Source organism: Mustela nivalis, assembly GCF_964662115.1.
Source record: "Mustela nivalis genome assembly, chromosome: 8".
Taxonomy (NCBI): domain Eukaryota; kingdom Metazoa; phylum Chordata; class Mammalia; order Carnivora; family Mustelidae; genus Mustela; species Mustela nivalis.
In genome coordinates, this window is record NC_139027.1 from 59,126,012 (window position 1) to 59,150,329 (window position 24,318).

The 24,318-nt window shown below is 38.0% G+C and overlaps 1 protein-coding gene and 1 long non-coding RNA gene across 21 annotated transcripts in view; one reads left to right on the plus strand and one right to left on the minus strand.

Moving 5' to 3' along the window:
- LOC309872503 overlaps positions 1-24,318 on the plus strand; it is an 857,896-nt gene that overhangs the window by 797,455 nt on the left and 36,123 nt on the right. The window lies entirely within an intron of this gene.
- Positions 1-24,318, minus strand: part of EHBP1 (EH domain binding protein 1) — a 348,209-nt gene that overhangs the window by 264,878 nt on the left and 59,013 nt on the right. For all 20 annotated transcript variants that reach the window (XM_082746615.1, XM_082746623.1, XM_082746631.1 and 17 more), the window contains one exon: positions 19,132-19,189. In XM_082746615.1, the coding sequence (XP_082602741.1) occupies positions 19,132-19,189 (58 nt within the window). The remainder of the gene's footprint in view (positions 1-19,131; positions 19,190-24,318) is intronic.

Consider the following 24,318-nt stretch of genomic DNA (forward strand, 5'->3'; position numbering starts at 1 on the left):
ACAGGTTTAGCAGCATTCCCCCTACTCCAACCCATAAATTGTCAATAATTCTCCCTCTATTCTCTCTCCATTGCCCTCCATTCACAAAACTTCAGGTAAGGAAACGGGAAGCAGAGATTCACCACAACAGACTTAGCATACCATACCCAAAGGCAACGAGCTCAGCACTGTTGATGAAAAAATATCTCCAGAGATTCCTCTATTCCTCTGCCTATTTATGTAAGCACGCCTACTGACAATCCTAGAACAAAGACTCCACAAAGTAAACAATCTCCATTTTGAAAAGTAAATTTTTGCTTACTTAGATAATCCTTAATCAAAACCCTGCTTTACATATTCTACATACTTAATCTTGAAGATTTATGACAATTCTGTGTCATAAATGTCTGTGAAGATTTGTGACAATTCTGTGTCATCTCATGTACTGTGATGGTACAACAGGCTATTCCTCTGATCTCTTCAAACTCACCACCATTATATTTTCATAACCTCCTCATAGAAGAAAAACATAAGAGGAGTATAATAACCGAACTTTCTTTATTAGCCACAGCAGAAAAGATAAAATATTTATCAAATTCTTTAAAAAAAAAATATTTACTTGAGAAAGAAAGAACATGAGCAAGTGGGGAACGGGGCAGAGGGAGAGATTCTTCAAACTCCCCACTGAGTTCAGAACTTCTCTTAGGGTTTGATCTCATGACGCATGAGATCATGATCTGACCCAAACCACAGTTGGACCATCAACTGACTCAGCCACCCAGGTGCCCCATTTTTGTAAAATTCTTAATGAAAAAATGACCATCAAAGAACTTTAAATGTGAATATATCCTTAGGAGATCTAATCCAGATAAGGAAATCAAAGCAATTAAAGCAGCTTGCCTGCACCTATACTAGTCATCAGTAGGAGAACCACCTCCATGTTTTCTAAGTTCAGATTTCTTTACCTAATCAGCATCATATCCAGCTCTATCCCTGACTCATAGAGTATTCAAGAAAAGAGTTTTCTATCCCCAAGGTCTTAACATTTATTGGATGATACAGAGATGAAAAGCTGGGAATGCAGAGACTATCTAACAACTGGTTAAGAGTAGATGGTAATATCATATAATTTCCTCAGGTACCCTAACATTGGTCTTCTAAATGACCTCTTTCAATTCTTAGTTTTGGAGCTGAGAAATTAGATTGCTCAACAAACAAAAATACAATCTGCTTAACAATTTTAAAAAAATTCTTTTTAATTAAAAAAAGATATAGGGGTGCTAGTTTCCAAGCTGCTAGCATGCTATCTTTTTCTTACCATTCTACCCAGGTTCTCTCTCCCCAGCAAGAAACATCCAACTCAGTTAGAGCTCTGGCTTTATTATTCCTTTTAGAGACTTTACAACCTAAGTTAGGACACTGCAACAAAATCAATTAGTCCAGCTGAGTAGCTGGCGCTACCAGTTTTATAATATTAGCTTATTATTATATAGTAGGGAGAAAATAGAACCAAGTAAATTTTACTGGAGAAGAAACCAGGAATGTACACAGCAGCAAACATGGGGGGAAAAAAAAAGGAAAAGGTACTCCCATTTTCAAGGAGCTAATAAAACTTTCACCTCAAACAGAATTCAAGAGAAGAAAAAAAAAAAATGAAAAGCCCAATATGGGTATAAAGAGTGAGCACTAAATGGAGTAAAAATGGCCAATATGGGTGGGGCGCCTGGGTGGCTCAGTGGATTAAGCCGCTGCCTTCGGCTCGGGTCATGATCTCAGGGTCCTGGGATGGAGTCCCGAATCGGGCTCTCTGCTCAGCGGGGAGCCTGCTTCCTTCTCTCTCTCTCTGCCTGCCTCTCAGTGTACTTGTAATTTCTCTCTGTCAAATAAATAAATAAAATCTTTAAAAAAAATGGCCAATATGGGTAATAAACATCTAATTGTACAAATCCATGGGGACATTAATTGAGGTTCTTAAGACCTTGATCTATTAGAAAAAAGGACATCACACTGGCAAACATCAGCACTACAAGAACCATAATCGGTTTTCCTTGAGAGTAACAGAAAGGATTCTTGCATCTTTGTATAGTTAGAAAAGGTAGGTTAGCTCTTTATTTGCCAGCATCTTAGTACAGATAATGGTACAAAGGATTAGGCCACATTATCCAGCTTCCCTTATACAATTTTTCTCACTTTTTAATCAGATGACAGATTGATTGATGTGCCAAAGCAAACCTAGGAAAAGAGGTAACATTTCTCATTTTAGGGCCTTAACCCTATGAAATGTCTTATTTTCTAATTTTTTCATGTCATACCTTCCCTAAAACTTGTACCTAATGTGGTACTAAACACAGAGTAAACATTCACTTATTATTTCTGATTCCTACAAAATAAAATATTTCACTAAAAATTTATAGTTGTCAGTAGTTAAATAATTTTCAATTTATAAAACTGCATATACCCAGGGCACCTGGGTGGCTCAGTCATTAAGCTTCTGCCTTGGGTTCAGGTCATGATTCCAGGGTCCATAATCCAGGCTCCACGATCCCAGCCCCCCATCAGGCTCCCTATTCTGCGGCCCCTGCTTCTCCCTCTACCACCCCCCATGCTTGTGTTCCCTCTCTCCCTCTCTCCCCCACCCCCATCAAATAAATAAATAAATAAAGTCTTAAAAAAATATATATGCATATACCCTCCCTTATGCTTTATATGTCACATATAAAGTTACCTTAGAGTTGTTGCCATTACAGGAAGGCTCTGCAACTGTACATCCCCCTCCTGATATCCTAGCACATTGTAAAAGGCTGGAGTACAACCACAGAAGAAGGAAGTAAAGGTGGCAATATCATCAAAAAGCTTGTGAGGAGGACTTTTGAAGCTCTGGTTTCCCTTTGGAATTCTCCCATCTCTGTGTGTGCTTAAATTTCTTCCTGCCTCTCTTTCTCTCTCTCTTCTCTATCTCTCTCTCTCTTTTTTTTAAGATTTTATTTATTTGACACAAAAAGAGAGCACAAGTAGGCAGAGCGGCAGGCAGAAAGAGAGGGGGAAGCAGAGAGCCTGATGCAGGACTTGATCCCAGTGCCCTGGGATCATGACCTGAGCCAAAAGCAGCCCCTTAACTGACTGAGCAACCCAGGCAACCCCTATGAGCTTAAATTTCCAGTTGGAAAACCATATTAAAGGCAATATACTACTCTGCCATAATAGGGAACTATCATAATTGCCCTGCTTCCTACTTTCCTATATTTTATTGAAAAATAATTTACTGAAGCATATACAAATCAACTGCAGCCTGTTAAAACTTTTATTATAAATGCTATGACTTAAGAAGAGGAGGCATGGAAGCTGCTTATTGTGTTAATTAACCATGGTCATTACTTTCTCAATAAAAAATCAATCAGCAATGAATTCTAATGATATATTCAGCTATAGGGGGAGGAGTCAAGATGGCGAAGAAGTAGCAGGCTGAGGCTACATCAGGTAGCAGGAGATCAGCTAGATATCTTATCTAAACATTGCAAACAACTATGAATCCAATGGGAGATTCAAAGAGAAGAACAGCAACTCTAGAAACAGAAAATCAACCACTTTCTGAAAGATAGGACTGGCAGAGAAGTGAATCCAAAGCGACGGGAAGATAGACCACAGGAGGAGGGGCCGGCTCCCGGCAAGCGGCGGAGCAACGGAGCACAAAATCAGGACTTTTAAGACTATTCAGCTGAGGGACATCGCTCCAGAGGCTAAACCGGGGTGAAGCCCACGCGGGGTCAGCGTGGCCCCAGGTCCCGCAGGGTCACAGAAGGATGGGGGTGTCTGAGTGTCACAGAGCTTGCAGGTATTAGAATGGGGAAGCATGCTACAGAGAGAGAGCCGAGGAGTGAGCTCTCAGCTCGGGGTTACCTTGAACCAGTCGCAGCCTGGGTGAGCTCGGAGCGCGGCAGGAGGCCAGGGAGACGGGAGTTATTGGGCACTATTCACTGAGGGTGCACTGAGGAGTGGGGCCCTGAGCTCTCGGCTCCTCTGGGCTGGAGACTAGGAGGCTGCCATTTTCATTCCCGTCCTCCGGAACTCTACGGAAAGCATTCAGGGAACAAAAGCTCTGGAAAGCGAACCCGAGTAGATTTCTAAGCCCAGCCCCTGGTAAGAGTGGTGCAAATCCAACGGGGGCAAAGACACTTGAGAATCACTACAACAGGTCCCTTCCCAAGCAGATCAACAAGAAATCCAGCCAGGACCAAGTTCACCTACCAAGGAGTACAGGTTCAATACCAAGGAGAGCAGCGGAATTCCAGAGGAGGAGAAAGCAAAGCACTGAACTCATGGCTTTCTCCCCATGATTCATTAGTCTTGCAGTTAATTTAATTTGTGGGGTTTTTTTTTTCAATTTTTTTTTTGTTCCGCTAAGTTTTTTAAACTTTTACCCTTTTCTTTTTTAACGTTTTTTAACTAGTTTATTGAATATGTATACTTTTTCTTTTTTATATTTTTTCTTTGTTTTCTTTTTTTTAATTGTTTCCATTTTTTTTTTCTGAACCTCTTCTTATCCCCTTTCTCCTCCCCACGATTTGGGGTCTCTTCTGATTTGGTTAAAGCGTATTTTCCTGGGGTCTTTGCCACCCTTTTAGTATTTTACTTGCTCCTTCATATACTGTTATCTGAACAAATTGACAAGGCGGAAAAATTCACCACAAAAAAAAGAACAAGAGGCAGTACCGAAGGCTAGAGACCTAATCAATAAAGACATTGGTAATATGTCAGATATAGAGTTCAGAATGACGATTCTCAAGGTTCTAGCCAGGCTCAAAAAGGGCATGGAAGATATTAGAGAAACCCTCTCGGGAGAAATAAAAGCTCTTTCTGGAGAAATAAAAGAACTAAAATCTAATCAAGTTGAAATTTAAAAAAGCTATAAATGAGGTGCAATATAAAATGGAGGCTCTCACTCCTAGGATAAATGAGGCAGAAGAATTAGTGATATAGAAAACCAAATGACAGAATAAAGAAGCTAGAGGGACAAACAGCTACTGGACCAAGAGGGGAGAATTCGAGAGATAAGTGACACTATAAGATGAAACAACATTAGAATAATTGGGATTCCAGAAGAAGAAGAAAGAGAGAGGGGAACAGAAGGTAAATTGGAGGGAATTATTGTAGACAATTTCCCTAATATGGCAAAGAGAACAAGCATCAAAATCCAGGAGGTGCAGAGAATGCCCCTCAAAATCAACAAGAATTAGGTCCACACGCCATCAACTAATAGTAAAATTTACAAGTCTTAGTGACAAAGAGAAAATCCTGAAAGCAGCCTGGGAAAAGAAGTCTGTAACATACAATGGTAAAAATATTAGATTGGCAGCAGAATTATCCAGAGACCTGGCAGGCCAGAAAGAACTGGCATGATATATTCAGAGCACTAAACGAGAAAAACATGCAGCCAAGAATACTATATCCAGCTAGGCTATCATTGAAAATAGGAGAGATAAAAAGATTCCAGGACAAACAAAAACTGAAAGAATTTGCAAACACCAAACCAGCTCTACAGGAAATATTCAAAGGGGTCCTCTAAGCAAAGACAGAGCCTAAAAGTAGTAGATCAGAAAGGAACAAAGACAATATACAGTAACAGTCACCTTACAGGGAATACAATGGCACTAAATTCATATCCCTCAATAGTTACCCTGAATGTTAATGGGCTCAATGCCCCAATCAAAAGACACCAGGTATGAGAATAGATAAAAAACAAAACCCATCTATATGTTGCCTACAAGAACTCATTTCAGACCCGAAGACACCTCCAGATTTAAAGTGAGGGGGTGGAAAAGAATTTACCATGCTAATGGACATCAGAAGAAAGCAGGAGTGGCAATCCTTATATCAGATCAATTAGATTTTAAGCCAAAGACTATAAGAGATGAGGAAGGACATTATATCATATTCAAAGGATCTGTCCAACAAGAAGATCTAACAATTTTAAATATCTATGCCCCTAACATGGGAGCAGCCAACTATATAAACCAATTAATAACAAAATCAAAGAAACACATCCACAATAATACAATAATAGTAGAGGACTTTACCACTCCCCTCACTGAAATGGACAGATCATCCAAGCAAAAGATCAACAAGGAGATAAAGGCCTTAAATGACACACAGGACCAGATGAACATCACAGATATATTCAGAACATTTCATCCCAAAGCGACAGAATACACATTCTTCTCTGATGCACATGGAACATTCTCCAGGATAGATCACATCCTGGGTCCTAAATCAGGTCTCAACCAGTATCAAAAGATTGGGATCATTCCCTGCATATTTTCAGACCACAATGCTCTGAAGCTAGAACTCAATCACAAAAGGAAGTTTGGAAAGAACCCAATTACATGGAGACTAAACAGCATCCTTCTAAAGAATGAATGGGTCAACCGGGAAATTAAAGAAGAATTGAAAAAATTCATGGAAACAAATGATAATGAAAACACAACAGTTCAAAATCTGTGGGACACAGCAAAGACAGTCCTGAAAGGAAAATACATAGCGGTACAAGCCTTTCTCAAGAAACAAGAAAGGTCTCAAGTACACAACCTAACCCTACACCTAAAGGAGCTGGAGAAAGAACAAGAAAGAAACCCTAAATCCAACAGGAGAAGAGAAATCATAAAGATCAGAGCAGAAATCAATGAAATAGAAACCAAAAAAACAATAGAACAAATCAAAAAAACTAGGAGCTGGTTCTTTGAAAGAATTAATAAGATTGATAAACCCCTGGCGAGACTTCTCAAAAAGAAAAGAGAAAGGACCCAAATAAATAAAATCATGAATGAAAGAGAAGAGATCACAACTAACACCAAAGAAATACAAACAATTATCAGAACATACTATGAGCAACTCTATGCCAACATTTGACAATCTGGACGAAATGGATGCATTCCTAGAGACATATAAACTACCACAACTGAACTAGGAAGACATAGAAAACCTAAACAGACACATAACCAGTAAGGAGATCGAAACAGTCATCAAAAATCTCCAAACAAACAAAAGCCCAGGGCCAGACCGCTTCCCAGGGGAACTCTACCAAAAGTTTAAAAAAGAACTAATTCCTATTCTCCTGAAAGTGTTCCAAAAAATAGAAATGGAAGGAAAACTTCCAAACTCATTTTATGAGGCCAGCATCACCTTGATCCCAAAACCAGACATGGATCCCAACAAAAAAGAGAACTATAGACCAATATCCTTGATGAACACAGATGTGAAAATTCTCACCAAAATACTAGCCAATAGGATTCAATAGTACATTAAAGGATTATTCACCACGACCAAGTGGGATTTATTCCAGGGCTGCAAGGTTGGTTTAACATCTGCAAATCAATGTGATACAATACATTAATAAAAGAAAGAACAAGAACCATATGATACTCTCAATTGATGCTGAAAAAGCATTTGACAAAGTACAGCATCCCTTCCTGATCAAAACTCTTCAAAGTGTAGGGATAGAGGGCACATACCTCAATATCATCAAAGCCATCTATGAAAAACCCACCACAAATATCATTCTCAATGGAGAAAAACTGAAAGCTTTTCCATTACGGTCAGGAACTCGGCAGGGATGTCCATTATCAACACTGCTATTCAACACAGTACTAGAAGTCCTAGCCTCAGCAATCAGACAACAAAAGGAAATTAAAGGCATCCAAATCAGCAAAGAAGCCAAACTATCACTCTTCACAGATGATATGATACTATAAGTGGAAAAACCAAAAGACTCCACTCCAAAACTGCTAGAACGTGTACAGGAATTCAGTAAAGTGTCAGGATATAAAGTCAATGCACAGAAATCAGTTGCATTTCTCTACACCAACAACAAGACAGAAGAAAGAGAAATTAAGGAGTCAACCCCATTTACAATTGCACCCAAAACTATAAGATACCTAGGAATCAACCTAACCAAAGAGGCTAAGAATCGACACTCAGAAAACTATAAAGTGCTCATGAGAGAAATTGAGGAAGACACAAATAAATGGGAAAATGTTCCATGCTCCTGGACTGGAAGAACAAATATTGTAAAAATGTCTATGCTACCTAAAGCAGTCTACATATTTAATGCAATTCCTATCAAAAAAGCATCCATTTTTTTTCAAAGAAATGGAACAAATAACCCTAAAATTCATATGGAACCAGAAAAGACCTCAAATAGCCAAAAGAATATTGAAAAAGAAAGCCAAAGCTGGTGGAATCACAATTCCGGACTTCAAGTTCTATTACAAAGCTGTCATCATCAAGACAGCATGGTACTGGCACAAAAACAGACACATAGATCAATGGAACAGAATAGAGAGCCCAGAAATAGACCCTCAACTCTATGGTCGACTAATCTTCGACAAAGCAGGAAGGAATGTCCAATGGAAAAGAGACAGCCTATTCAATAAATGGTGTTGGGAAAATTGGACAGCCACATGCAGAAAAATGAAATTGGACCATTTCCTTACACCACACACGAAAATAGATTCAAATGGAAAAAGGACCTCAATGTGAGAAAGGAATCCATCAAAATTCTTGAGGAGAACACAGGCAGCAACCTCTTGGACCTCAACCTCAGCAACATCTTCCTAGGAACATTGCCAAAGGCAAGGGAAGCAAGGGCAAAAATAACTATTGGGATTTCATCAAGATCAAAAGCTTTTGCACAGCAAAGGAAACAGTGAACAAAACCAAAAGACAACTGACAGAATGGGAGAAGATATTTGCAAACGAAATATCAGATAAAGGGCTAGTGTACAAAATCTATAAAGAACTTAGCAAATTCAACACCCAAAGAACAAAGAATCCAATCAAGAAATGGGCAGAAGACATGAACAGACATTTCTGCAAAGAAGACATCCAGATGGCCAACAGACACATGAAAAAGTGCTCCACAGGGGCGCCTAGGTGGCTCAGTGGGTTAAGGCCTCTGCCTTCACCTCAGGACATGATCCCGAGTCCTGGGATCAAGCCACGCATCAGGTTCTCTGCTCGGCAGGGAGCCTGCTTCCCTTCCTCTCTCTCTACCTTCCTCTCTGCCTACTTTTGATCTGTCTGTCAAATAAATTAAAAAAAAAAAAGTGCTCCACATCACTCGGCATCAGGGAAATACAAATCAAAACCACAATGAGATATCACCTCACACCAGTCAGAATGGCTGAAATTAACAAGTCAGGAAATGACAGATGCTGGCGAGGATGTGGAGAAAGGGGAACCCTCCTACACTGTTGGTGGGAATGCAAGCTGGTGCAACTACTCTGAAAAACAGCTTGGAGGTTCCTCAAAATGTTGAAAATAGAACTACCCTACGACCCAGCAATTGCACTACTGGGTATTTACCCTAAAGATACAGACGTAGTGATCCAAAGGGGCACGTGCACCCGAATGTTTATAGCAGCAATGTCTACAATAGCCAAACTATGGAAAGAACCTAGATGTCCATCAACAGATGAATGGATAAAGAAGATGTGGTATATATACACAATGGAATACCATGCGACATCAAAAGAAATAAAATCTTGCCATTTGTGACAACGTGGATGGAACTGAGGGTATCATGCTTAGTGAAATAAGTCAATCAGAAAAAGACAACTGTCTCCCTGATATGAGGAAATGGAGATGCAACATGAGGGGTTAAGGGGGTAGGAGAAGAATGAATGAAACAAGATGGGATTGGGAGGGAGACAAACCATAAGTGACTCTTAATCTCACAAAACAAACTGAGGGTTGTTGGGGGGAGCGGGTTTGGGAGAGGGGGGTGGGGTTATGGACATTGGGGAGGGTATATGCTATGGTGAGTGCTGTGAAGTGTGTAAACCTGGCGATTCACAGACCTGTACCACGGGGGATAAAAATACATTATATGTTTATTTTTTTTAAATAATAAATAAATATAAAATAAAAAAGATATATTCAGCTATAAAGATAGTCATGTCCCCAAAGAAAGTGAGCACTAAACTGAGAACTAAACTTTAAATAAGGTAGTACGCCTTATTTACTCTTTAATCTGACATTTATCTGCATCTCAGTTTTAAGTTTCAGCCTATCAATATTAAAAAAAGATAGAATCAGGAAAGAGAAATAAGATATATAGATGATAAAAAATAAAACTAATCTCTATACAACTCAAACTCCTTCTAAACTCACAGTTAAAAGTAAATGGCCAATGGTTGCAGAGATCTTTCTTCCCCCCTCAATGATTTCAGTGGGACTCAGGAGCAAATAATGTATATTTTAAAGGAAAACCATCAGAAAATAGAACGGTCTTTCAGAAGAAAAAAAATGGTTCTAATCTTTTGATTTAGTATAACTGATAGCTAATTTAAAAAAAAAAAATAGCTGGAGACTCAAGTTTTTGATAAAGAATTCCAAAATGTCGTGGATCTCAAGTTTCCTAAGATTAAAACAGCTATCTGCTTAACTTTCAGAATATCATTATCATTTCTTTCATAATTTCTGGAACTGGATTTTTAAGTCCTCTTTTGGGTGTTCTATAAAATTTATTAAAGAGCATTTCACATATGCATGTTATGCACTTGCTATAAAGAGCTTACCACATTATGTGTTCTCCTAAATTTTTCACAAGAAATACATTTATAATGTTTAAAGAGGAAGCACAATGATTCTGAAATACACAGAAGGGATCTGAAATAGTAAGAGTATCACAATTGGACAGAAGGAAATAATAATAATAATAATTATTATTTCAAGAAATAATTCCTTCTAGGGACGCCTGAGTGGCTAAGTTGGTTTGACGACTGCCTTCGGCTCGGGTCATGAAACTGGAGTTTCCGGATCGAGTCCCGCATCGGCCTCCCAGCTCCACGGGGAGTCTGCTTCTCCCTCTGATCTTCTCCTCTCTCATGCTCTCTCTCTCATTGTCTCTTTCTCAAGTAAATAAATAAAATCTTAAAAAAAACAAAACAAAACAAGAAAGCAAGCATTCCTTCTAGGAAATATTGCAAAATAAATATCAACCTGTAGCCTCACATGTTTGGATTTTCCCATCTGGATTCAATCAATATTTGATACAATATGAAAAATAATCTGAACCTAAAAGTTATCTGACTTTCAAAAATGCAATAAAATAAAGGTATATTTAAAACTTCAAATATGGGTATGTAATGTGAATTGACCTATAAACTACAGTATTTTACTGTTTCATATTTTTTAAGAAAATAATTAGTACCTAATTATTAAAAGGAGGCAATCACTTTAATTTAACAGCCAAAAACACATAGAGCCTAACATTCATAGCTATGGTCATATTCATCTATCATACTTAGTGGATGACCCTATATTGTTCCTTTCCATAAAAACCTAAGACCCATGGAGCAAAAGTGACAAATATCTGGCAATATAGAGAAAAACCCAAGTCTATTTTCAGAGACCTTTCTCATGTCCATGTAAATGGATAAAAAAATCTTACAGGTCTAAAATGTAATGCCCCAAACTATAAATGTATGCTTTGAAGAAGATACCATTCAGGATATATGCACTGGACCTCTCCTATGTGCCTGTTGGAAATACAATTAAGTTAAAAATATGCCAACACTAATACCCAGCAAATTCCCTTCCTATGTATTTGCCCAAAAGAAAGTAAAGTATTTGTTCCCTAAAATACTGGTACCATAATATTTATACCAGACTTATTCACAGTAGTGAGTATTCAGGATATTTACCAGAAATGAATCATATCATCAACAGGGGAGAGGAGGAGTCAAGATGGCGGAGAAGTAGCAGGCTGAGACTACTTCAGCTAGCCGGAGATCAGCTAGATACCTTATCTAAAGATTGCAAACACCTAAAAATCCATCGGCAGATCGAAGAGAAGAAGAACAGCAATTCTGGAAACAGAAAAACAACCACTTTCTGAAAGGTAGGACCGGCAGAGAAGTGAATCCAAAGCGACGGGAAGCTAGACCCCGGGGGGAGGGGCCGGCTCCTGGCAAGCGGCGGAGCAACCGCGCAAAAAATCAGGACTTTTAAAAGTCTGTTCAGCTGAGGGACATCGCTCCAGAGGCTAAACCGGGGCAAAGCCCACACGGGGTCAGTGTGGCCTCAGGTCCCGCAGGGTCACAGAAGGATAAGGGGTATCTGAGTGTCGCAGAGCTTGCAGGTATTGGAACGGGAAAGCCGGCTACAGAGACAGAGCCGACAGTAAGCTCGCAGCTCGGGGTTACCTTGAACAGGTCGCAGGCTCGGTGAGCTCAGAGCGCGGCCGGAGGTCAGGCGGGAGTAACTGGGCGCTGTTCTCTGAGGACGCACTGAGGAGTGCGGCCCTGGGCTCACGGCTCATCCGGGCCGGAGACCAGGAGGCCACCATTTGTATTCCCGTCCTCCGGAACTCTACGGAAAGCGCTCAGGGAACAAAAGCTCCTGAAAGCAAAACCGAGCGGATTACTCACCCCGGCCCCGGTAAGGGCGGTGTAATTCCGCCTGGGGCAAAGACACTTGAGAATCACTAAAACAGGCCACTCCCCCAGAAGATCAACAAGAAATCCAGCCGAGACCAAGTTCACCTACCAAAGAGTGCGGTTTCAATACCAAGGAGAGCAGCAGAATTCCAGAGGAGGAGAAAGCCAAGCACGGAACTCATGGCTTTTTCCCTGTGATTTTTTTTAGTCTTGCAGTTAATTTATTTTTTTCTTTTTCATTCTTTGTTTTTTTTTTTTTTTCTCGCCTTCGGGTAAAAATTTTTTTCTTTTTTTAACTGTTACCTTTTTCTTTCTTAATGATTTTTTACTAGTTTTTCTAATATATATTTTTTCTTTTTTACATTTTTCTTAGGTGTTTTCTTTTTTTTTTTAAATTCTTTTCTTTTCTTTTTTTTTCTTTTTTCTTTCTTTCTTCCTTTTTGAACCTCTTTTTATCCCCTTTCTCCCCCCTCACGATTTGGGATCTCTTCTAATTTGGTTAAAGCACATTTTCCTGGGGTTGTTGCCACCCTTCTAGTATTTTACTTGCCCCTTCATATACTCTTATCTGGACAAAATGACAAGACGGAAAAATTCAACACAAAAAAAAGAACAAGAGGCAGTACCGAAGGCTAGGGACCTAATCAATACAGACATTGGTAATATGTCAGATCTAGAGTTCAGAATGACAATTCTCAAGGTTCTAGCCGGGCTCGAAAAAGGCATGGAAGATACTAGAGAAACCCTCTCGAGAGATATAAAAGCCCTTTCTGGAGAAAGAAAAGAACTAAAATCTAACCAAGTTGAAATCAAAAAAACTATTAATGAGGTGCAATCAAAAATGGAGGCTCTCACTGCTAGGATAAATGAGGCAGAAGAAAGAATTAGTGATATAGAAGACCAAATGACAGAGAATAAAGAAACTGAGCAAAAGAGGGACAAACAGCTACTGGACCACGAGGGGAGAATTCGAGAGATAAGTGACACCATAAGACGAAACAACATTAGAATAATTGGGATTCCAGAAGAAGAGAGAGGGGAGCAGAAGGTATACTGGAGAGAATTATTGGGGAGAATTTCCCTAATATGGCAAAGGGAACGAGCATCAAAATTCAGGAGGTTCAGAGAACGCCCCTCAAAATCAATAAGAATAGGCCCACACCCCGTCACCTAATAGTAAAATTCACAAGTCTCAGTGACAAAGAGAAAATCCTGAAAGCAGCCCGGGAAAAGAAGTCTGTAACATACAATGGTAAAAATATTAGATTGGCAGCTGACGTATCCACAGAGACCTGGCAGGCCAGAAACAGCTGGCATGATATTTTCAGAGCACTAAACGAGAAAAACATGCAGCCAAGAATACTATATCCAGCTAGGCAATCATTGAAAATAGAAGGAGAGATAAAAAGCTTCCAGGACAAACAAAAACTGAAAGAATTTGCAAATACCAAACCAGCTCTACAGGAAATATTGAAAGGGGTCCTCTAAGCAAAGAGAGAGCCTACAAGTGGTAGATCAGAAAGGAACAGAGACCATATACAGTAACAGTCACCTTATAGGCAATACAATGGCACTAAATTCATATCTCTCAATAGTTACCCTGAATGTTAATGGGCTAAATGCCCCTGTCAAAAGACACAGGGTATCAGAATGGATAAAAAAACAAAACCCATCTATATGTTGCCTCCAAGAAACTCATTTTAAGCCCGAAGACACCTCCAGATTTAAAGTGAGGGGGTGGAAAAGAGTTTACCATGCTAATGGACATCAGAAGAAAGCAGGAGTGGCAATCCTTATATCAGATCAATTAGATTTTAAGCCAAAGACTATAAGAGATGAGGAAGGACATTATATCATATTCAAAGGATCTGTCCAACAAGAAGATCTAACAATTTTAAATATCTATGCCCCTAACATGGGAGCAGCCAACTATATAAACCAATTAATAACAAAATCAAAGAAACACATCCACAATAATACAATAATAGTAGGGGACTTTAACACTCCCCTCGCTGAAATGGACAGATCATCCAAGCAAAAGATCAACAAGGAGATAAAGGCCTTAAAAAGGACCCACTGGACCAGATGGACATCACAGATATATTCAGAATATTTCATCCCAAAGCAACAGAATACACATTCTTCTCTAGTGCACATGGAACATTCTCCAGAATAGATCATATCCTCGGTCCTAAATCAGGACTCAACCGGTATCAAAAGATTAGGATCATTCCCTGCATATTTTCAGACCACAATGCTCTAAAGCTAGAACTCAACCACAAAAGGAAGTTTGGAAAGAACCCAATTACATGGAGACTAAACAGCATCCTTCTAAAGAATGAATGGGTCAACCGGGAAATTAAAGAAGAATTGAAAAAAATCATGGAAACAAATGATAATGAAAATACAACAGTTCAAAATCTGTGGGACACAACAAAGGCAGTCCTGAGAGGAAAATATATAGCGGTACAGGCCTTTCTCAAGAAACAAGAAAGGTCTCAGGTACACAACCTAACCCTACACCTAAAGGAGCTGGAGAAAGAACAAGAAAGAAACCCTAAGCCCAGCAGGAGAAGAGAAATCATAAAGATCAGAGCAGAAATCAATGAAATAGAAACAAAAAAAACAATAGAACAAATCACCGAAACTAGGAGCTGGTTCTTTGAAAGAATTAATAAAATTGATAAACCCCGGGCCCGACTTCTCAAAAAGAAAAGAGAAAGGACCCAAATAAATAAAATCATGAATGAAAGAGGAGAGATCACAACTAACACCAAAGAAATACAAACTATTATAAGAACATACTATGAGCAACTCTATGCCAATAAATTTGACAATCTGGAAGGAATGGATGCATTCCTAGAAACATATAAACTACCACAACTGAACCAGGATGAATAGAAAGCCTGAACAGACCCATAACCAGTAAGGAGATTGAAACAGTCATTAAAAATCTCCAAACAAACAAAAGCCCAGGGCCAGACGGCTTCCCGGGGGAATTCTACCAAACATTTAAAGAAGAACTAATTCCTATTCTCCTGAAAGTGTTCCAAAAAATAGAAATGGAAGGAAAACTTCCAAACTCATTTTATGAGACCAGCATCACCTTGATCCCAAAACCAGACAAGGATCCCACCAAAAAAGAGAGCTATAGACCAATATCCTTGATGAACACAGATGTGAAAACACTCAACAAAATACTAGCCAATAGGATTTAACAGTACATTAAAAAGATTATTCACCACGACCAAGTGGGATTTATTCCAGGGCTACAGGGTTGGTTCAACATCCGCAAATCAGTCAATGTGATACAACACATCAATAAAAGAAAGAACAAGAACCATATGATACTCTCAATAGATGCTGAAAAAGCATTTGACAAAGTACAGCATCCCTTCCTGATCAAAACTCTTCAAAGTGTAGGGATAGAGGGCACATACCTCAATATCATCAAAGCCATCTATGAAAAACCCACCGCAAATATCATTCTCAATGGAGAAAAACTGAAATCTTTTCCGCTAAGGTCAGGAACACGGCAGGGATGTCCATTATCACCACTGCTATTCAACATAGTACTAGAGGTCCTAGCCTCAGCAATCAGACAACAAAAGGAAATTAAAGGCATCCAAATCGGCAAAGAAGAAGTCAAATTATCACTCTTCACAGATGATATGATACTATATGTGGAAAACCCAAAAGACTCACTCCAAAACTGCTAGAATTTATACAGGAATTCAGTAAAGTGTCAGGATATAAAATCAATGCACAGAAATCAGTTGCATTTCTCTACACCAACAGCAAGACAGAAGAAAGAGAAATTAAGGAGTCAGTCCCATTTACAATTGCATCCAAAACCGTAAGATACCTAGGAATAAACCTAACCAAAGAGACACAGAATCTATACTCAGAAAACTATAAAGTACTCATGAAAGAAATTGAGGAAGACACAAAGAAATGGGAAAATGTTCCATGCTCCTGGATTGGAAGAATAAATATTGTGAAAATGTCTATGCTACCTAAAGCAATCTACACATTTAATGCAATTCCTATCAAAGTACCATCCATCTTTTTCAAAGAAATGCAACAAATAATGCTAAAATTTATATGGAACCAGAAAAGACCTCGAATAGCCAAAGGGATATTGAAAAAGAAAGCCAACGTTGGTGGCATCACAATTCCGGATTTCAAGCTCTATTACAAAGCGGTCATCATCAAGACAGCATGGTACTGGCACAAAAACAGACACATAGATCAATGGAACAGAATAGAGAGCCCAGAAATAGACCCTCAACTCTATGGCCACCTAATCTTCGACAAAGCAGGAAAGAATGTCCAATGGAAAAAAGACAGTCTCTTCAATAAATGGTGCTGGGAAAATTGGACAGCCACATGCAGAAAAATGAAATTGGACCATTTCCTTACACCACACACAAAAATAGACTCAAAATGGATGAAGGACCTCAATGTGCGAAAGGAATCCATCAAAATCCTTGAGGAGAACTCGGGCAGCAACCTCTTCGACCTCTGCTGCAGCAACATCTTCCTAGGAACAACGCAAAAGGCAAGGGAAGCAAGGGAAAAAATGAACTGTTGGGATTTCATCATGATCAAAAGCTTTTGCACAGCAAAGGAAACACTGAACAAAACGAAAAGACAACTGACAGAATGGGAGAAGATATTTGCAAACGACATATCAGATAAAGGACTAGTGTCCAGAATCTATAAAGAACTTAGCAAACTCAACACCCAAAGAACAAATAATCCAATCAAGAAATGGGCAGAAGACATGAACAGACATTTCTGCAAAGAAGACATCCAGATGGCCAACAGACACATGAAAAAGTGCTCCATATCACTCGGCATCAGGGAAATACAAATCAAAACCACAATGAGTTATCACCTCACACCAGTCAGAATGGCTAAAATCAACAAGTCACGAAATGACAGATGCTGGCGAGGATGTGGAGAAAGGGGAACCCTCCTACACTGTTGGTGGGAATGCAAGCTGGTGCAGCCACTCTGGAAAACAGCATGGAGGTTCCTCAAAATGTTGAAAATAGAACTCCCCTATGACCCAGCAATTGCACTATTGGGTATTTACCCTAAAGATACAAACATAGTGATCCAAAGGGGCACGTGCACCCGAATGTTTATAGCAGCAATGTCCACAATAGCCAAACTATGGAAAGAACCTAGATGTCCATCAACAGATGAATGGATCAAGAAGATGTGGTATATATACACAATGGAATACTATGCAGCCATCAAAAGAAATGAAATCTTGCCATTTGCGACAACATGGATGGAACTAGAGCGTATCATGCTTAGCGAAATAAGTCAAGCAGAGAAAGACAACTATCATATGATCTCCCTGATATGAGGAAGTGGTGATGCAACATGGGGGCTTAAGTGGGTAGGAGAAGAATAAATGAAACAAGATGGGATTGGGAGGGAGACAAACCATAAGTGACTCTTAATCTCACAAAACAAACTGAGGGCTGCTGGGGGGAGAGGGTTCTGGAGAAGGGGGTGGGATTATGGACATTGGGTAGGGTATGTGCTTTGGTGAGTGCTGTGAAGTGTGTAAACCTGGTGATTCACAGACCTGTACCCCTGGGGATAAAAATATATGTTTATAAAAAATAAAAAATAAAAAAAAAATCATCAACAGGGGCATAAATAATCAAACTGTGGTTTAATCATTTGATGGAATACTACTTACCAATTAAAAAAAACCCAATATTCACAACAGTATGAATAAATCTCAAAAACATTATGTTGAACAAAAGAAACCACATAAAAAATAGTACTACTGTATGATTCCATTTGCATGAAATTCAAAAACTAGTCTATAGTGATAGAAAAATCAGAATAGTGGTTGCCTCTGATAGCTGGGAATTAACTGGAAGAAGACATAAAGGAAAAAGTGATGAAAATAATCTAAATCCTAATAGGAGTACTAATCATACAAGTATTTATTGATCAAAACTCATTACATTGGATAATTAAAATCTCCATGTAATTTTAGCTAAATAAAAATAAAATTTGACAAGACGCCCCTGAAATACTAAAAATTCTGAAATTTAATTAGATTAAACTTTTTAAGTTAAATTTTTTCCTCGCACAGGACTACCTATGGAAAAACCAATATCCACTAAGCATGCTTAGTTATTGTGTGCTTAGCAAAATATATTCATATTTATCTAAAGAATAAATTTTTTTAACATAGCTGCAGAATTGTTATTGAACATTTAAAAATTCTGTTCTACTCCCCACAAAGCTTTAACAGTAAAAACTTAAAACCTTTTAAAAATCCAACTCCTTCTCTCCTGCAGCCCAGGAATGGACTCGGATAACTCATCATTCCTTACATTTGCCTTAACTTCATCCTCTTCGAATCTGAATAAACAATCCCAGGTACAATTTTGTTAAGTGTTACCTATTTAATTATTAATTCATGATTACCGTTGTACAGAGAAGTTAAATGACAATGATACTACCACATCCAAGATCAAAACTCAGGTATCTGAATTTTCAGAAACTGCAGTTACATGATCACAATGCCTGATCAGTCATTTTTTAAAAGACTGATAATTGGAAATAACTCAAAATACCCAGTAATATTTTAAGATATTCTACATTGGGACCAGAGAAGCTTCATAATTTCACTAAAAGTTAAATGCAACATTTGGGTAAGAAATTCAGGAAAGAGACAAACCTTAGAAGACTTCCTTCGACTTCTTCTTGTCCAAACTACCACCAGTTTATCTGGTTGCCTGTCAAGTTGGAAAAAGAAAAAGCGTAATTAAAGTAATTTATTCCAAATTAATAAAGATTGGTTCTAGTGTCTTTAAAAGGACAAAAATGTCATCTACTTTAGATAACAGAGAAGTTATTCTTATAATAAATCTCTGTAAATTATTCAAATATAGTAAATGCTGAATACAAATATAAGGTAATTTAAATTACTAATATTTTATCCACATGTTTTTCTAAAAATCCTTTGGCAAGATAATTCATTGGCACAAACCAAGCAAAATAATATACTTAGAATTGGTAACTATTTTAAAAAGAAAAGCACACATACATCTTCACTAAAAATGAATGCCATACCAATAACACATTCATAATAATGGCACTTCCAAAGTAATTTAATCTATGGATTACACTACTTTTGCATATCTTATCTTATGAACAATGTTTGTGGTTTTAAAAACATTTTTAAAATCAATCATCTCAATAATCCATAAAAACAACACAGTACTAAAAAATATGTAAGATATATATTCTTATTTCTATTTTATAAATTTAAAGAACAGGCAAAATAACTAATCAAAAGCTCTGGCAGAACCAAGTCTGCAACACAGGTCTTTTAACTCTCAGACCTCTCATCTTTACCTTCTGCTAATATAAAGTAAAAAACAAACAAAAAACCTGTTTTCAGCTAATACAGCTAAGTTCTCTTTAGTGTTGAGGGAAAACATCAAGATTATGCTTATCAGTTATTTTCCTTAAATTTTTACTTTTAAAAATCTTAGATAAGGATGCCTGGGTGGCTCAGTCTTTTGAACGTCTGCCTTCAGTTCGGGTCATGATCCCATGGTCCTGGGACCAAGCCCCACATCAGGCTCCCTAGCAGGGAGCCTGCTTCTCCCTCTCCCTCTGCCTGCTGCTCCCCCTGCCTGTGCGTGCTCTCGCTCTCTCTGTGTCAAATAAATAAATAAAATAAATTATTATTATTATTATCATATAATGTATTACTTGCCCCAGGGGTACAGGTTTGTGAAGTCAGGCTTACACACTTCACAGCACTCACCATATCACATACCTTCCCAATGTCCATAAAATCTTTTAAAAAAAGTAAAAATTAAATAAATAAATAAATAAATAAAATTAATTTTAAAATCTTAGATAAAAGCTTTTTAACTAAGAAATTAATGATACATTCTTCTTGATGACCTTCACCACTTTCTATGTCTCACTTATTTTACCCAAAAATCCCTGTCACCAGATGACCTGATCATTTAATTAAACACACACACACACACACACCCCTATATAAGAGTACCAGCCATAAACTCCTTACCCAGTGATTCACCATTAACTTGTCCAAAGAGAGCTGTCCAATGAAAAAGTACTGAGGAACTGACCCAGAACGTAGCACAGAAAAATAAAGTGATAAAAATGTTTTAAAACAAATATAAAAGACAAATTAAGAAGTACACACACCTAACAGAAATGCTAGAAGTTCAGAACAGTGGAAATGGCAAAGAAAATACTGAAGAGAGAAGGCTAAGAATGCTCCAGATTGCAAGAGTCCTTAGACAAAAAGTACATATTAAAAACTAATGATATGTTGGCTAATTGAATTTAAATTTTAAAAAGAAAGTATATATTAATGAATAGGATAATTAGAAAATAAATGTAATATCTAGATACTGTACAAACTACAAAGCAGAAAGAATAAAGAGAAAAACCGTAAAAGACAAGACAGGTTACCAACAGAAGAATCCTAGACTGAAAGCAACTTCTCATTAGCTGCAACAGAGCCCAAAAGACAATAAAGCTAATGATCTTCAAGTTGCAAAGGGAAAATAGCTATCACCCTTAGAATTTTACACTGGCTAAACCATCATTTAAGAAATGGTTTTTAGACACTTCCTGGCAAAAAGCAGATAATCAATAAATATTTGCAGAATGGGGGAAAAAGGAAAAAAGAAACGATTTTACACATGTGAAGACCATACATACACATATGAAGACCATGCATAGATCCCAGTTAAATAACAGAAGCAGTAGGATGCAAAAAGCAACACGAAAACTGTAAAATGTTAATGCTTGTTCATTTTAGGTGGTAGAACCCAATGAAGAGCTAGACCAAAAACAGGAGGAAGGTTCTAATAATAAAACTGTTTTGACTAGGGAGCCATCTAAACAAATGTACAATGTTTCTCACAGTGATAATAACCAGGATCATATAAATAGAAAAAAAGGTGGTTCTCCATCTAATACTAAGCTTAGTTCTGAGTGTCAGGCATTAAATTAGACAACAAATGTAAACTAAAACCAGTAGCTTGCTTTGGTTGAGTCTTCCCACAGTGAGATGTTAGGAGCAATGACCAGATGCAGAGGAGCTAAATTGCAGATGAAATAGAAGAAAGTTTCTATGAAATATCAGAATGTTAACCTAAGAATGTGAACCAGTGCAGAAACAAACAAAAGGTTGTTCAACACAGAAGCAGAACAGAACAAATGACATTGAAGGTGGGGAGCGGTAAAGTAATAAAAGAGGGAATTGGGAACAAAGTATGATCAATGCTGGTAGCTTAACAGTAAAGGAAATGAGTCAAATGTAAGCTACCCTGTTTGAAAGTATTTATGGCTTGCTGGAAATTTTACCTAGATTACTACACTAACCTTTTCGTCATGATCTCAGCCCCACATCTCCAGGCAACCCCGATTCTTAATTATATTTCTACGGTAGTTCTTTAGAAATGCTATAAAATCTTACAACTTTTCCTTGTTTTTTATCCTATTAGTCATCTTTTATACTGAAGATACTACAAACTGATCCTTGCAGGTTGAATGTGACAGATTCATTTCACCATAATAGTATTCCGTTTTATTTTACTTTGAATTTAAATTTTTTAAAAGTTTTTACTTAAATGCTTCTAAACAAGGTCTATGCTGACCGGATTACTAGAGACTCCACTATCAACTGCTTCACACCTGACCAGCTTCTATTTAGACCCTGTACACATTTGACCCTATGACAACCTGGCATGCAAGATAACATCCATATTCCTGAATGTTGTTTATAAGGCACTTTACCACATGACCCTAATCTACTTCTCTAGCTACAAATATCTGAACATATACTCCTTCAACCTCTCCACATCTTTGCATGGTACTACCTTTCTAATTTTTTAATTAACATATAATGTATTACTAGCCCCAGGGGAACAGGTCTGTGAATCACCAGGTTTACACTTCACAGCACTCACCATAGCACATACCTTCCCCAAATGACCATAACCTAACCTCCCTACCCACCTACCCAACACCCCCCCGCCCAATCCTCAGTTTGTTTTGTGAGTTTAAGAGTCTATATGGTTTGTCTCCCTTCTGATCCCATCTTTTTTCATTTATTCTTTTCGTACCCACCAAACCCCCCACGTTGCCTCTCAACTTCCTCATAACAGGGTGGTACTACCTTTCTTACAAAAACTTCCTCTTTCTTCCTTTTTCCACCTGATAAACTCTTAATTCATCACTTCCTCTGTGAAACCTTAACTACTTCTCATTTCACTTCTACCCCATTCCATGTTCCACAACTCAGGCAGAGTTAACTACTCCTACTACTGCATTTCCAGTAATACCTTAAAAACACCTCTACCAAAATATTCAATATGCCCTATATTACATTTTAATTATTTCTATCCCCTCCACTAGATTGCAATTCTTTATCAGTCATATCTCATCTTTATATTCCTAGCAATTAATAAGAATTTGGTACAAGGTTGAGGTTCAATGAACATTTGCTACCGAATCAATCTTGAGTTTCCAACGGGAATTCCCAACTGGTTAATTATAATTAATGAGGTCCAACTACAGCCAGTAGCTATATAATACATCCTTTCTACAGCTTACTGGAATTTTACAGGGATTTGCACTTTGGCTGCACATGGGAAACTCCTGGGAAGCTTTTAAAAATACTGATGCTTAGGTTCCACTCATGGAGAATCTGATTTAATTGGCATCACGTGCAGATTTTTTTAAAAAATTCCTACAGGTAATTCTAATATGCAAAGTTGAGAACTGCTATTTTACAGGGAAATTGATAAGCAATCCCTGTACCTCCTGACTTCAAACACTAATGAGGCATATGTTATGCCAGCAGTGGGGTATCTCCCCCTTCGCCCCGACCCCAACCCCATCGTCCTAAGCCATCATCCAGGCTACCTGACTGTTCCCTCCCTCTTGAACTCAGCTTCTTGGCACCTCCCTCCTCTCAACCATCCTGATCTCAGTGTTTCAGAACAGGAAAACATTTTATCATAAAAAATTAGGAAGGGTGGTCTCCTAACCTAAATGCCTGAAGTTCCAAGAATGTAAATAAAACATAGATGACTTATCTGAGAATACTCCCAGAGACAATTAAACTTTTTGTGCTTCTAAGTCATGTCCCATTTTTCATTTTTAAAAGATCTTTACTAGAAATTAGTCCACCTTTGCATTATCATGGGCAACATGCGGCAGTGTTCTAAAATAAAGAAAGGTGCTGTGACTTACTGTTCTCAATAGAACAGTACCAATTACCACACAATTAGCTGACCACAATGAATATTTTAAGCATCTGTGCTGTACTAGAAAAGAACCATTAAATATTTACATTTGTGCACACAAGCAGCCAGGGACAGAGTACTGTGAGAGTGTTATCTAACTACCGAAGAAGCTAAAATTATACAACTTTCTACCAAAAAAGTCAACACAATTTGATAGAACTCAGGTTTCATGGAGAATTCAACAATCACCTATTTAACATTTCTACCTCATCCCCTAAGTTAAGTAACCAGGAGGCTTACACATAATACAAACACAGACATATAAATACACAAACATATATAATTACATATGCAAACATTCTATATACAAGCACATAAAATGTACACACAGATGCCCTTTCTTTGAAATCTATTTAAAGGGTTCCATTAAAAAAGCTGAAGTCTTTTGGTGGGTTTATTCAGGGAAGAAAACTTCACAACACAAATTAAAAATTTTTTAAAAATTAAATTTAACACCTCTAACTTACCCTCAGAGTCCTTAAAAAGGAACAAGAATAAGTTGAATGTGAAGGTGGCAAGACTTGTCTTAAACTATGGTCTTGATACTATAACTAGAGAGT